Source organism: Zonotrichia albicollis, chromosome 18 (genome assembly GCF_047830755.1).
Source record: "Zonotrichia albicollis isolate bZonAlb1 chromosome 18, bZonAlb1.hap1, whole genome shotgun sequence".
In the NCBI taxonomy this organism is placed as follows: Eukaryota; Metazoa; Chordata; class Aves; order Passeriformes; family Passerellidae; genus Zonotrichia; species Zonotrichia albicollis.
Window position 1 is genome coordinate 5,708,821 of NC_133836.1, and position 12,164 is coordinate 5,720,984.

The window sequence follows — 12,164 nt, forward strand, 5'->3', positions numbered from 1 at the left end:
TATAACTGAGAGCAGTAAATGTTGATATCTCTCAGTTTGGTAGCAAAGTTATGAGATATCTTTTGCTACAGATAGAAGTAAAGGAAAGATGAGGCACTACCTTTTACCTCAAATGAGAAATTTTGTTGTCAGTTTTGCATATGGCACCTGAGACAGACAAGATAATTGTACAGATTGTGGATGCAAATAACAGTTTGTGGATTTTATTCCTCTGGAGATCAAATAGCTTTTTTAGGAGCCCTCTCAATATGTTGACTGGGTTATATTTAAATAAAAGCTGGAGTTGTCATGCCTGTCTCACAAATGAGTTATTTTCAGTCAATAAAGAGTAAATACAGAATTTTGTAAATAGCTTCCACTGGGTGTGGTTGTCAGTCTAGTTATTTTTTCTTAATCTCACAGAAAAATAAGAGTAAAACCGGTAATGGAAACATGGTAGAGAACTGTTTCCACAGGAGGAGAGAGCAGCACAGCAGGAATACAGTACTGCAATGAAAATTTCTATGGTGTGATATGAAATATATAAAATCTGTTAATTTACAGTAACAAAGGTTTTCTATTTATACCAGCAGTGCATCTTTTGCATCTCTTTTTTTTGTACATTTATGACCAATTTAGGGTAATGAACAGAGCAACTGAAGGTCATTAGTTTAAATTGCCATGTTGTTTTCTATTGTATATTCTGAAATAATGGAAACTCAGAAGCAAAGTATTGAAATAAGTGTACTGTTTTGTACAGTAAATGTCTGCATTTTGAATATAATTTAAATCTGGATTTCCATTTGTGGCCAATGGTGGGTTTTTAAGAATAGGAGAAACAGGAAGGGCAAATGTGAAATGATCCTTCCCCTGGCACTTTGCTTCAAACTTCTGGAAGTCAATGTTTTAGGGACCTCCTGAGCTAAAGGTTGCAATCAAGTCAGTCTTAACAGCCATTGACTGATCTTTCACTCATGTATGTACACTCTTTTTGAACTCATTTTAGCTTTGGTCTCTGACATTTTGTGGTGTGATTTCTGTGACTTCATATGTGCTGTCTGAAAAAAAAAGTTTTCTTTTGTGTGTTTGCTGCTAATTTCAGTGGAATTTTTTCTAATTTTTGTATTCAGAGAGTGAATTAAGAGTTTCCTACTTGATTGCTTAGTTATAGTTATATTTTTTTTCCTTTGAGTTTCATGTCTGTTGCTTTACTGGCATGGTAAGAATTAGAAATATTGGAGGTAAGTGCTATGGTATGTGTAAAGCTATGGTCAACATCTGGCTGCTGATAACCACTATAATCTTAAGAAATGCAATTAAATGTATTTTGAGGTAACCTAATTAAGTATTTCATGATATTTTAGATGGTAAGAACTGTGGCTCGTTACCATGAAGAAAAGAAACTTAACGAAGAGAGAGCTAAAAGGGAGGAGCAGAACAAACTGAGGAGGATTGCAGCATCCATTGCTAGAGAAATAGAGTATTTCTGGTCTAACATTGAGCAGGTAAAGTACCCACTCACTAAGACTTGTGCAATTTGTGGTGGTTTTTTCATCTTCAGGAGTTTATTTGTAAAATAAAAGTGATTTATTAGACTTGCTTTACATTTCAGGTTGTTGAAATTAAACTGCAAATTGAATTTCAAGAGAAGAGGAAAAAAGCTTTGAATTTAAAGAGATTTTCAAGGAAAGGTAATTGTATTCCATTTCATAAGAAATATAGTCTGAATTCTGATGATACTGTTTTATATAATTTCACTCAGTGCAGGTTAATCTCAGTGGTAAAATTGTGAGTTGCTAATAACGGGTTGTGAATAGATCTGAATAATGAGTTATGAGTTTTTATGGTTTTGTGTTAGATTTTGTTAATACTTCTTGTGTCTTCATTTGAATACATTTAAAAGTTCATGTGAGAAATGAAAAATTGCTAAGTGATGAATACATACATCAAGTGTAATAATTTTCCAGGTAAGGATGCAAAGGAAGACCTTTATTTGGAAAAAGAAAGTGAAATGGTAAGTTTTTGTTTTTTGAAAAAGCCATCAAATTGGTTTAAATGTGACTACATATGTGAAAGAATTTTGATAAAGTTGATTAAAAAAAAATATATGGTGATGATAAGATTTCACTGACAAATGAACATCAGTCACAAGCACAAGTATAATTTTTCTTTTCTGGTTAGGAAGGGGATTGTGTTTGGCACATGTCCTTAGTGGCTGTGAATCATTCATTCTGAGATTGAATACCAAAAAACGTACTAATTAATTGCCAGACTTGGGCAGGAGGTTCATTTACAGTAGCCAGGGGTAGACTTGGTGGGGCATGAAATGTGTTTTCAGATGTTCAGCAGAGATTTATCTGCTGAGAGATGAAGGTGTATGGTACAGAATGGATCAAACTGGATGAAACTTGGATATCTTTTTCCCTGGATAAAATGTGTGCTAAGGACTCCTTGGCTGTGTCTGTGCAATTGGAAAAAAAAATGGACAAGGGATCTGAGGCCCTGAGCCATCTGTTGTGGCACAGCTGATGCCCATGTGCTGGAAGACTCCCCCTCTAGCAAGCAGAGTGCCTGCATCTGAATTTCCTGCTAGGAACAAGCCTTAGCATGTGTTATCAGCCAAACTGAGGCCCAGCACTGGCTGTGAGAGTTAATTGGCACAGGCTAAACAATTCTACAGAGTGCACTGGACAGCTGAGACAATTATAGGCCTGTGCATATCTCTTTTTTATTGACTTGTGAAAAAATTTAGTCCTTGAGCCAGTCTGGGTAAAAGTTTTGTACCACAGCTGGACCTGAATAATTTGACCCATGTGCAGTGCAAGTGGCAGACTGCACACTTCCATCAATTCAGAATTAGAATTTCTGGTTTGGCATGACCAGGGAAGTGCTAATAGGTGTTAAATGTCTATCAGCAAATGCTTTTGGGACTGCAAGGCATGTTTTGTTATTTTTAAAAAAACAAACAAAGCCCCTTGCTTATCTTTTGTTTTCTCTGATTTTAAATATTACAATTATTTAATGCTAGGGGGGTTCATCATCTGGAAGGAAAAGAAAGGCAAGCACATCTTTGACTGATGAGGAAGGTAAGTAATTTCCCAAAATTTTGCATCCGTAACATAGAACAGAAATTGAATATTAAACCCACAAGTTTTCAGTCTGTTACTGTGTGGCTGCAGTGCTTTTCACAAACCAAATACCAACCTTTATCTATTTCTTAGAGACATTAGACAGCCAATTAAATAGTAAATTATCCCTAAAAGAGCTCTAGTGAAAATCTGAAAACAACATTTTCCTTGAAATGATACTGCTGTCATTATTGATGGATTTTAATTCTTTCTGTCCTCATTACTTCATTTGTCAGGCCTTACTAATGGTCTTGAAGTTCTTTTGAGAATTTTGATGAAATACCCATCTGCTTTGGGTCCTTTCTTGTTGGTGACCACTCTGTCATGTTCCTGACAAAGGAACTCCCCTGTTCAAAGTTTCAGAACAACCTGTGGTGAACATTGTCAATCAACACTTAAATGCTTTCTGTCCTGAGGCAGAAGTGCTTCTCTCCTGTTCATTTACCTTTCAAATACTGCATATAGTTGCTTTCAGATTATCTTTTTTTCCATACATATTTAATTCTTTTTAAATCCTGCAGGCTTAGATTATTCTGCAGACTTAGAATATTCTGTGCTCATTCACGTCAGGGGTGTAGAATTACAAGTCTCCTGAATTACTGTATAATTTAACACAAGATTTGCATTTGTTTTCTTGTAGTTGAAGATGAAGAAGAAACAATTGAAGAGCAAGAAGCTAAAGAGGGAAACATAAACCATCAAACTGAATTGTCTAATCTAGCCAAAGAAGGTAGGCACGTGGCTTGGTTCTTCTCTGGGCTGGGCTCTGAAACAGCAGCTGGAAACACACAGCACTTGTTGTATTTGTAAAGAGGATTAGAGGTGGGAGACTGCATTCAGATGTTCAGTCCTGTGTAGTCTGTGTTTAGTTTTTTCTATTTGGAAAGCTGCAGCAGTTTATGGAGCGATCATCTGCACTTTATAAAGCAGTCCTGGTTATCACACAGGGTGGCTGGAGAAAAAGCAGTTCTCTAGTGAAGCACTGCATTAAAACCTTGCACCAAGATTCTCAACCTGAGTTCTAGGAATGCATGATAAACCCTTAACACCAGGGCTGGATCACATTGAACATGGACACTTTATCAACTGGCTTGAGTATCCCAGAAGGGTTTTGTGACTGACTTGGTAGCTCCAAAGGGCACTTAAGTGCTGATCTTGAAGGGAGGTTATAAATATTTGAATATAAGGTGCTTTTAGGGACAGTGCTCTGGCTAGCAGCTCTCTCTCATTAGCAATGTGATTGCTATGCTGAGCTTGATGTGCAAAGTAGCCCACAGAGATGAGTCACTTAGCCTGGTAAAAGCAGATTTTCAGAGGCAGGCTGCCCATGAGGCTGAGCGTGCCTGGCGATGAAAATGCCATTTCCAGATCTGTGTGTTTGCTCTGTTTGGCAGCTTAGTGGCTGCACTGAACTGGCCAGTTGGAGGGATTATAACCCTTGGCCTGTCAGCCAGGTTCCTAATGAGAATATTTGCTGATTGATTTGCCACTGGCAGCATGTACATTCCTGCTTTAGCAGCTCAGAAAGGGATCCTGGAGTTACTGCTCAGTTTTGAAACTTCTGAAGTGTTGCATTGTCAAACTGCATTTGATGTCCCTACCTTCCCAACTGGGGATTTACTGAAGGTTGTAGGGTTTGTTTGTAATGCAGTAAAAAGCAGGTTATGAGAGCAAACTGCTTGGTGTAGTGCTAAATGTTCTCTGTAATCAAGGTTATTAAATAAATACTGCCATCATTCACTTAATAATTACCTCTGAAGTTAACTTCTAATTAGAAAACTGGTTTTCTGCAATTGTGAAGAATGTAATGAGATTATAATTAATAGTATCTGTTGTTCCAAGTTTTGGTATTTTAAAACTTCCATCCTTTAATAACCTTCAGCTGAATTGCCTCTGGAAGATTTGGTAAAGATGTATGAAGGTGCCTTTGCAGAAAATTTTCACTGGCCCCAGCCAAAGCCTGACAGTGAAGAGGAGAGCAGTGAGGAAGGTAAATTACTCTGTGTTTAGCAGTAGTTGTGCTGATTTACAAGGTGAAATAAATTGCTTGGCTCTTCAGGACTCTGTGAAAAGACATTTTTTTCTAGGGGAAAACACATCTTGAGTGAATCACATTTAAAATTTCACAGTTTGTGAAAAGAGGGCAGTGTTTGCCTGTCCTAAAGTGAAGATGTATGATATTTTCAAGTACAGTTCTGAGCCATAGAAAAGCCTCTCTACACTGAATTAAACAGCAGACTTCATAGGTAGCTATAATTATACCATGTTGCCTAGCTAGTGTGAATATCCACAACATGTACATGAACCTGACCTTAGGCTATTTGCATTTTACTTGAACTAGCTTGAAAATCATAGAAATGCTTTTAAAAGTTGACTGCCTCCTTTAGACGTGTGTCTGAATCCTGGTTATCTCAATTCCTTTGTGTAACTGTTACTGAAGTTTATTTTAGATACCACTGTAAATTCTCTCTCTCTCTCCTAGAAATGGAAGACCACATGTCTGATAGGGAAAGTCCCCAGAAAGAAGTTGTCCTCATAGACTCCCTTCTCACCATTGATCAGTACAAGGTCATGGACAGGTCAAGTCCTCCCAAGAAGAACATGAGAGACATAGCAGAAGTTGCTGCTGCAGCAGAGATGTTGTTACCTAAAGGCAGCTCCAGGATAACAACAGCAGTAAGAATCCCTGTTTTCTGTCACTCTGTGTGCTGATGTTTACATAAAAAAGGTTTTTTTCTTCATTTTTTCGTAGCTTTTAGCAAGAAATTCCTTTTTTTTTTTGAGTTAACTTTTGTGAATGTTTATGCTTTATGCCATGCTCTGCGAATTTAACTCAGGAAAAAATACCAAATTATTCACATTACAGGTAAAATACAACACTCCATCACTGCTGTATGGGTCTCTCAGAGAATATCAGAAGATTGGGCTGGATTGGCTGGCAAAGCTGTACAGGAAGAATCTCAATGGCATCCTGGCAGATGAGGCAGGGCTTGGAAAAACAGTGCAAATTATTGCCTTTTTTGCCCATTTGGCTTGTAATGAAGGTAAGTTCTTTTGGCTAACAGTTTTCGACAGGTATTGTGCCAGCATTTTCTTTGTGGATTGTAGACTAGGGTCACTTTTTTTTTCCCTACTGAACCATATCAGGCTTTAGTTAATGATAGGAGTAAGATTGTGTCAGAATAGCTTTCTGATATTTTGTGACATAAGTAAGACACTATACTTGACTAGTCAAGTATAGTGTCTGATCAACCTATTACCCTCTAGAGATTCTTCTGAATTCTTTTAAATTCTTACTAGTAGAGAAAAACCTTACAAATGGTTTAATGACTAGGAGTAGATCAGTAATTAAAATGGCTCTATTTGTTGTTATTTGATCTCACTTTTAATGCTTAATTTAATGCAATGCACTTAAAAAATCAAGGGAGAATATGAGCCACATGCACTGTAAGGAGTCTCTTTCCAGTGTTAACTGCTGTGTTTCCCCTTCTGTAGGGAACTGGGGCCCTCACCTTGTTGTTGTCCGGAGCTGTAACATCTTGAAGTGGGAGCTGGAATTGAAACGCTGGTGCCCAGGGTTGAAAATACTTCTCTACTTTGGGAGCCAAAGAGAACTTAGGGCAAAGAGACAGGTGCTGTATTTTGCAACTCTTCCACTATTCTCTATATATTTAGCCTATATATATCTATCTTATATGTCTTTTCTAATGAAGAAGTAGCTGGTTGTAAGATATTTGAGAGTTCTGCCTTAACTTTTCTGTCTCATCCTTTCTTTCCTTTTCCGTAGGAATGGACAGAACCCAACAGCTTCAATGTGTGCATCACTTCCTACAAGCAGCTGTTCAAAGGCCACACAGCATTCATGAAAATGAGATGGAAATATTTAATAGTAGATGAGATGCAGCAAATCAAGAATATGACTGAGAAACACTGGGAGGCACTTTTCAATCTCCGCAGGTACAGAGCAGAGAATTGATTTCCTGCTGGCAGTGAGTTTTTCTCTTTTCATGTCACACAGTTCTCTTCTTAACAGAAAACTTGATTAAAAAAATCCTCTTGACTTAGTCTACCTGAATTCCTGAGCAATGTGCACCTATAGAGAAGTGCTTTTATTTGAAACAGTCAGGATTCAGAGAAATGCTTGATATTTTTTTGTTTCCACTATCATATCCCTGTAATTCTTCTCTGCTGACATTCTGTGCTCCCAGACAGATTCCCTTGTATGTTCTGATACTCTGCAATGAAGAAACTATTTGGTGATATATTCAAGATTGAAAAGATACTTTATCCTAGGTTTAATTTTATTATATCTACATAATTCTTCTGTGTATCTGACAAACATAAAGGCATAGTAATCAGTCAATTTAAAATCTTCTTCTGTTCACAGCCAGCATCGTTTGCTTCTGATAGACACTCCTTTGCATAACACACTGATGGAGCTGTGGACCATGGTGCATTTTTTGATTCCGGGAATTTCCAGACCTTACCTGGATTTTCCAGTAAAAGCACCCAATGAGGAGAACCAGGATTACTGCCATAAACTGGTCATCAGGTTGCACAGAGTATGTTGGAATTTTTCCTCATATGTCTTACTAAAGGAGTAATGCTGTTAAGGAGAGGAAGAATAAAAATATGTGGCTCAGATCAGAATTTGTGCCTTTTCTTAACACGTAGTACAGAGAATTCTGCTGAAAGCTGAGGGTTCTGCTACCAGAAGAATGTGGAGATTTCTTTTAAAAATAATACAATGCTCAGATTTTGAAGCATGACATGCAGAAATTAAAGAGCAAATTAATGTCTATACAACTGTGTGCATAGCAGAATGATTATATATAGCATATGCAATTTATCACATCAAATCTGTTAGGTGTGAATAAGTTTAGCTTCCTGTTGTAAAGTCTTTGAAGTGAGAATTTTTTTCCTGTCAATTCTGCAACGTTTCAGATGATTCAGCCATTTATTTTGAGGAGATCAAAGAGGGATGTTGAGAAGCAGCTCACAAAGAAGTACGAGCACGTGCTCAAGTGCCGTCTGTCCAGTCGACAAAAAGCCATGTATGAGGATGTCATACTGCAACCAGGGTAAGGGCTTGGGACAGAAAATATAAAATGCTGTCACTTATAGTGCTTAAGCAAGGAAAGAAATGATTGTCATGTGGGGAAGTGTTTTAGCGCTTCTCTGAAATTTTCCATTATGACCTGTGAATAAAATATGATTGCATTATAGACTAGAGTTACAGCAGGTGGTGTAATTTTGTGATATTTTATGCTGATGTGATAAATGAGCTTTTATCTCTGGAACCTAAGAATCCAGTTATGATTGGTCAGGTCTTCTGCTGTGTTGTTTTAACATTTGTCTCTAATGAGTGGTTCTTAATTTTTTTTAAAGCCCAGAGTTTTTCCTCACTGCCCCCCCTGCCAGTGGTAATTGATAAGTGCAGGGATGAAACAGAAACAAAACAGGGAGAGGATGGGGGGCTGGATAGGTTCTATTTGATTGTAAGGCAGCCCTGGGTCACTTTTCCAAATTTACTTTTGGTACAGTGCTGCTTAGAATACTGCAGAAGACCTTGGTGAAATCTAAACTTGTTTTAAGACTTCTGCATAACATACTGCATTGCTCATTCTCACCTTGCTGATTTAGGGACACCTCCATGAAAGCTGCACATAAATCAATGTCTTTCTGTATAATTTATTTGGTAGAACCCAGGAAGCCCTCAAAAGTGGGCACTTCATCAGTGTCCTGCATGTCCTGATGCAGCTGCAGAGGATCTGTAACCACCCTGATCTGATAAACCCCCGGCTTTCCAGTTCCTCTTATGTATCAGAAACCCTGGAGTACAGAACAGCCTCTCTGGTGCTGCGAGCCCTGGAAAGGGATATTTGGAAGGTCAGTAGAAAAGTGAAGGTTTTTTTTTCCTCTCTTAGCACCCTGGCAGAATTTCAGTACTTACTGTTGTTTTGTTATATGTGATAACAAAAGAAGTTTATAAATAGAAGGAATTCACTCTTCCATAACTGTGGCTACTAAGTGTGTTCTTGCTGCATCTCTTTTTTTGTCGTATTGGTTTGAACTTTTCAAGTGGTTTGTAAACAGTAATTTTTCACAAACTACTGGGTCAAAGAGAAATTAGCTTTGCTTTTATCATGCTCATGTTTGCAGGAATTTTCCAACACTGAAGTCACTTTGGGTAGCACTGTGTTTATTTATGGCCTTTTGCAATTTTCTTTTTGCTTTTACTAACTGAAGGAAAGCAAGACGTACTCTTTTTAACAAAACAGTAAACATTCTGTTACAATGACTAAATTAGTACCCTTCTGTCAATCCATTTGAAGTACCACAATTTCTGTTATTGTTAAACAAGTGATCCCACTCCTTGACATGAAAATATAAAAGAAGTATGAGTAATGGAGCAGCTGACATTTTTTGTTTAATTTTATTTCCATCCTTCATATTTTTCTACTCCTGAATTATAGTTCGGCATTTAAGCTTGAGAGTTAACCTTCAAAGAATTCTATTTAATTCTTTGGAAACTATGATATATGAAGAATTGTTAAATGTGTTTTGCTTTAATTTCCATAACTGGCTAATGATTTAAATTCTTTTTCTTCTAATGCTTAAAATGGGACTGTCAGTTTAAGATTTATTTCCAAGGTTTCTAGAGAGTTTTGGCTAATAATTAATAGCTTATTTCTTAAATTTACACCATTTATTTCAAGTTAAAAAGTAAATATATAGAAATTGAATTCAGCATTGAATGTAAAGAGGACTTAACTATTTGGGACATCACATGAAACAATTTTTTGAAATCCCTAGGAGTCGGACCTGTCTCTTTTTGATCTCATTGGAATGGAAGACAAAATGACTCATTATGAAGCACAAATGTTGCCAAAACAAAAGGTTACTAGAAAGTTGATTGAAGAAATCTACAGCTCCCCTCCACCACCAGCGAGGCCCAACCCAGTGAAGCTCAAACCAAGCAGGTGTGTACACCTACACTCCTCCTAAGCTAGAATTGCAGCAGCAAAGGTGCTTCTGCTGCAATCTTCACTGAGCTCTCTCTGCATCTCTGCTAATGGGATTCACACAAAACCTCAGGCCTACCTTTGCATTTAATTCTTATCTTTTGTGTTTACCTTTGAAAATAAGAATGCTGTTCTTTGAGGCATGCAATTCCATTTGAAGTTTGTTGATGGATTTCCCATAGTCCTTACTTCAGCAGCAGATGAACTTTGTTCTTGGGCATTGTTTATGGCAATTGGGTGTTGTTTTGCAGAATTAGCATGAGGATAATCCAAGACTAAGTTGGGCCTGCAGTGTCAGCTGTGCTCTCACTGTTATGGCAGAGACATATGAAGTTCTATAGCAGTACATTTTTCTAAAGTATTTTTCTTCTAGTGAAGTAGTGTTCTCAAAGTATTGTAGAACTGGTACAAGAGAGCTGCCTGATGACCTGCAGCATGCTGATGTCTCTTTGGACATTATATGGGAGCCCTTTTTTTTCAGATATCTTCAGATATATCTTTTCCCAGATATTGACCTAGCCTCTTTAAGATGTTTGCTGCAATTCTGAAGCATCCTGCATTAAACTGGGTGGCAGTGAAAGCTTTTTAAACTCTATGGCAATGAAAGTTTTTTTCTTGGATTCAGCAAAATTACTTTCTACAATGTTGACTTAGGAAGCTTGTGAAGTGATGAGTCTTGCCAGCTTCAGCCATCTACAGGAAGATCAGCATCTGACATGATCTGTTTCTATGTTCCTGCGGTGACAGAGTTTACTTCCAAAGGCCAAACTATGATCTTCCTGTGGAGTTTGACTTTTCCTGCTCTTGCCAGGTTGTTCCAGCCCGTTCAGTATGGTCAGAAGCCCGAGGGCAGGACTGTGGTTTTCCCAAGCACTCAAGTGCAGCGCACGGTGACCACGGCAACGGTGACTCAGCAGGGACAGGTTCGAGGCAGATCCCCCATAGCCACGGTGTCTTCAAATCAAGGTAAGGCACTCAGTGCCACCCTGGTCACCTGCACCTCAGTGTAGACAGATACAAGTTAGTGTGTTTAATAGAACTCCTTTTCCCTCTAGCTTATTGGTGTAGAATACTAATGGCTTAAATATACCAAGAGACTAATTGCCAGTAAAATTCCCCACTAGTTTCTCCAGTATGATCTGCCAGGATAATGCAAAACTAAGCTTTGTGTAACCTGTTAGCATATGGAGTAAATATGCCACAGTTATTTAAACCCTGAAGACGTGTAATGTTCTGTCAAAGATGGGAATGTACAGTGCTTCTCTGTATTTATTTAGCCTTTAAACAATGCTTTCCAAATAGATAATGTTGTAAAACTAGGATGGAGTAAGAGGTGTGGCTAGAAATCCCAGTGTGTAAGGACAAAGCCGTTCTTGTAGCCGTTTGATTATCCTGTCGGAAGGTTTCTTTTTAATGCAGGTTGTTTAAAAGAGCGGAGTTAAAACCTCTAACAGCTTGCACAAACAACCCTTATTGATTGCAGCTGCAGCAGCACAGTTTCAGACAACTCAGGCTTCCACCAGTGCTCCAAGACACCAGCCCGCAGCGACCTTCACCACAGCAACTAGCGCAGCCAACCCTGTGAAACCGCGGGGCCAGAGCGCGGCGCCGGCCCCGCAGCCGGGCCAGCCGCAGGCACAGCCACAGCCACAGCCCCCCCCGCACACCATCCAACAGAGTGTGCTGCCTCAGAGGCTCGTACTGACCTCTCAGGCCCAGGCACGGTTGCCTAGTAAGTGGCCTCCCCTTTCAAGGTTTCTCCCACCTTTGTACTACAATGAGGTTAAGTTACTAGGCACCCTAAGATGTGTACAGAATCGTTGTTTTTTTTTCACTCTTCTGATTAGCCTTGCTCAGTACGTTGCTTATGACCAAGGAAAATCGAAAATTGGATAAGAAACAATAGAATTGCTGTGGACATACATTAGCGGTGTCAACTTAATCTCCTATATTTCTGCATGTTTCTTCTGCTGGCAAGACTTCCTTCAGACCAAATGTTTTAGCTCTCTCCTAATTATTCCTTTCATGTTAA

General features: G+C 38.5%; 1 protein-coding gene across 33 annotated transcripts in view; it reads left to right on the plus strand.

Annotated features, from left to right (window-relative positions):
• EP400 (E1A binding protein p400) overlaps positions 1–12,164 on the plus strand; it is a 56,564-nt gene that overhangs the window by 22,049 nt on the left and 22,351 nt on the right. For 29 of the 33 annotated variants that reach the window (XM_074554379.1, XM_074554396.1, XM_074554397.1 and 26 more), the window contains 16 exons: positions 1,344–1,484; positions 1,592–1,670; positions 1,947–1,993; positions 3,008–3,065; positions 3,748–3,837; positions 4,990–5,097; positions 5,590–5,783; positions 5,974–6,151; positions 6,603–6,739; positions 6,895–7,064; positions 7,495–7,669; positions 8,052–8,188; positions 8,810–8,996; positions 9,924–10,090; positions 10,944–11,098; positions 11,616–11,864. In XM_074554379.1, the coding sequence (XP_074410480.1) occupies positions 1,344–1,484; positions 1,592–1,670; positions 1,947–1,993; positions 3,008–3,065; positions 3,748–3,837; positions 4,990–5,097; positions 5,590–5,783; positions 5,974–6,151; positions 6,603–6,739; positions 6,895–7,064; positions 7,495–7,669; positions 8,052–8,188; positions 8,810–8,996; positions 9,924–10,090; positions 10,944–11,098; positions 11,616–11,864 (2,272 nt within the window). The remainder of the gene's footprint in view (positions 1–1,343; positions 1,485–1,591; positions 1,671–1,946; positions 1,994–3,007; positions 3,066–3,747; positions 3,838–4,989; positions 5,098–5,589; positions 5,784–5,973; positions 6,152–6,602; positions 6,740–6,894; positions 7,065–7,494; positions 7,670–8,051; positions 8,189–8,809; positions 8,997–9,923; positions 10,091–10,943; positions 11,099–11,615; positions 11,865–12,164) is intronic. The other 4 variants (XM_074554401.1, XM_074554402.1, XM_074554403.1 and 1 more) reach the window with 1 other exon arrangement.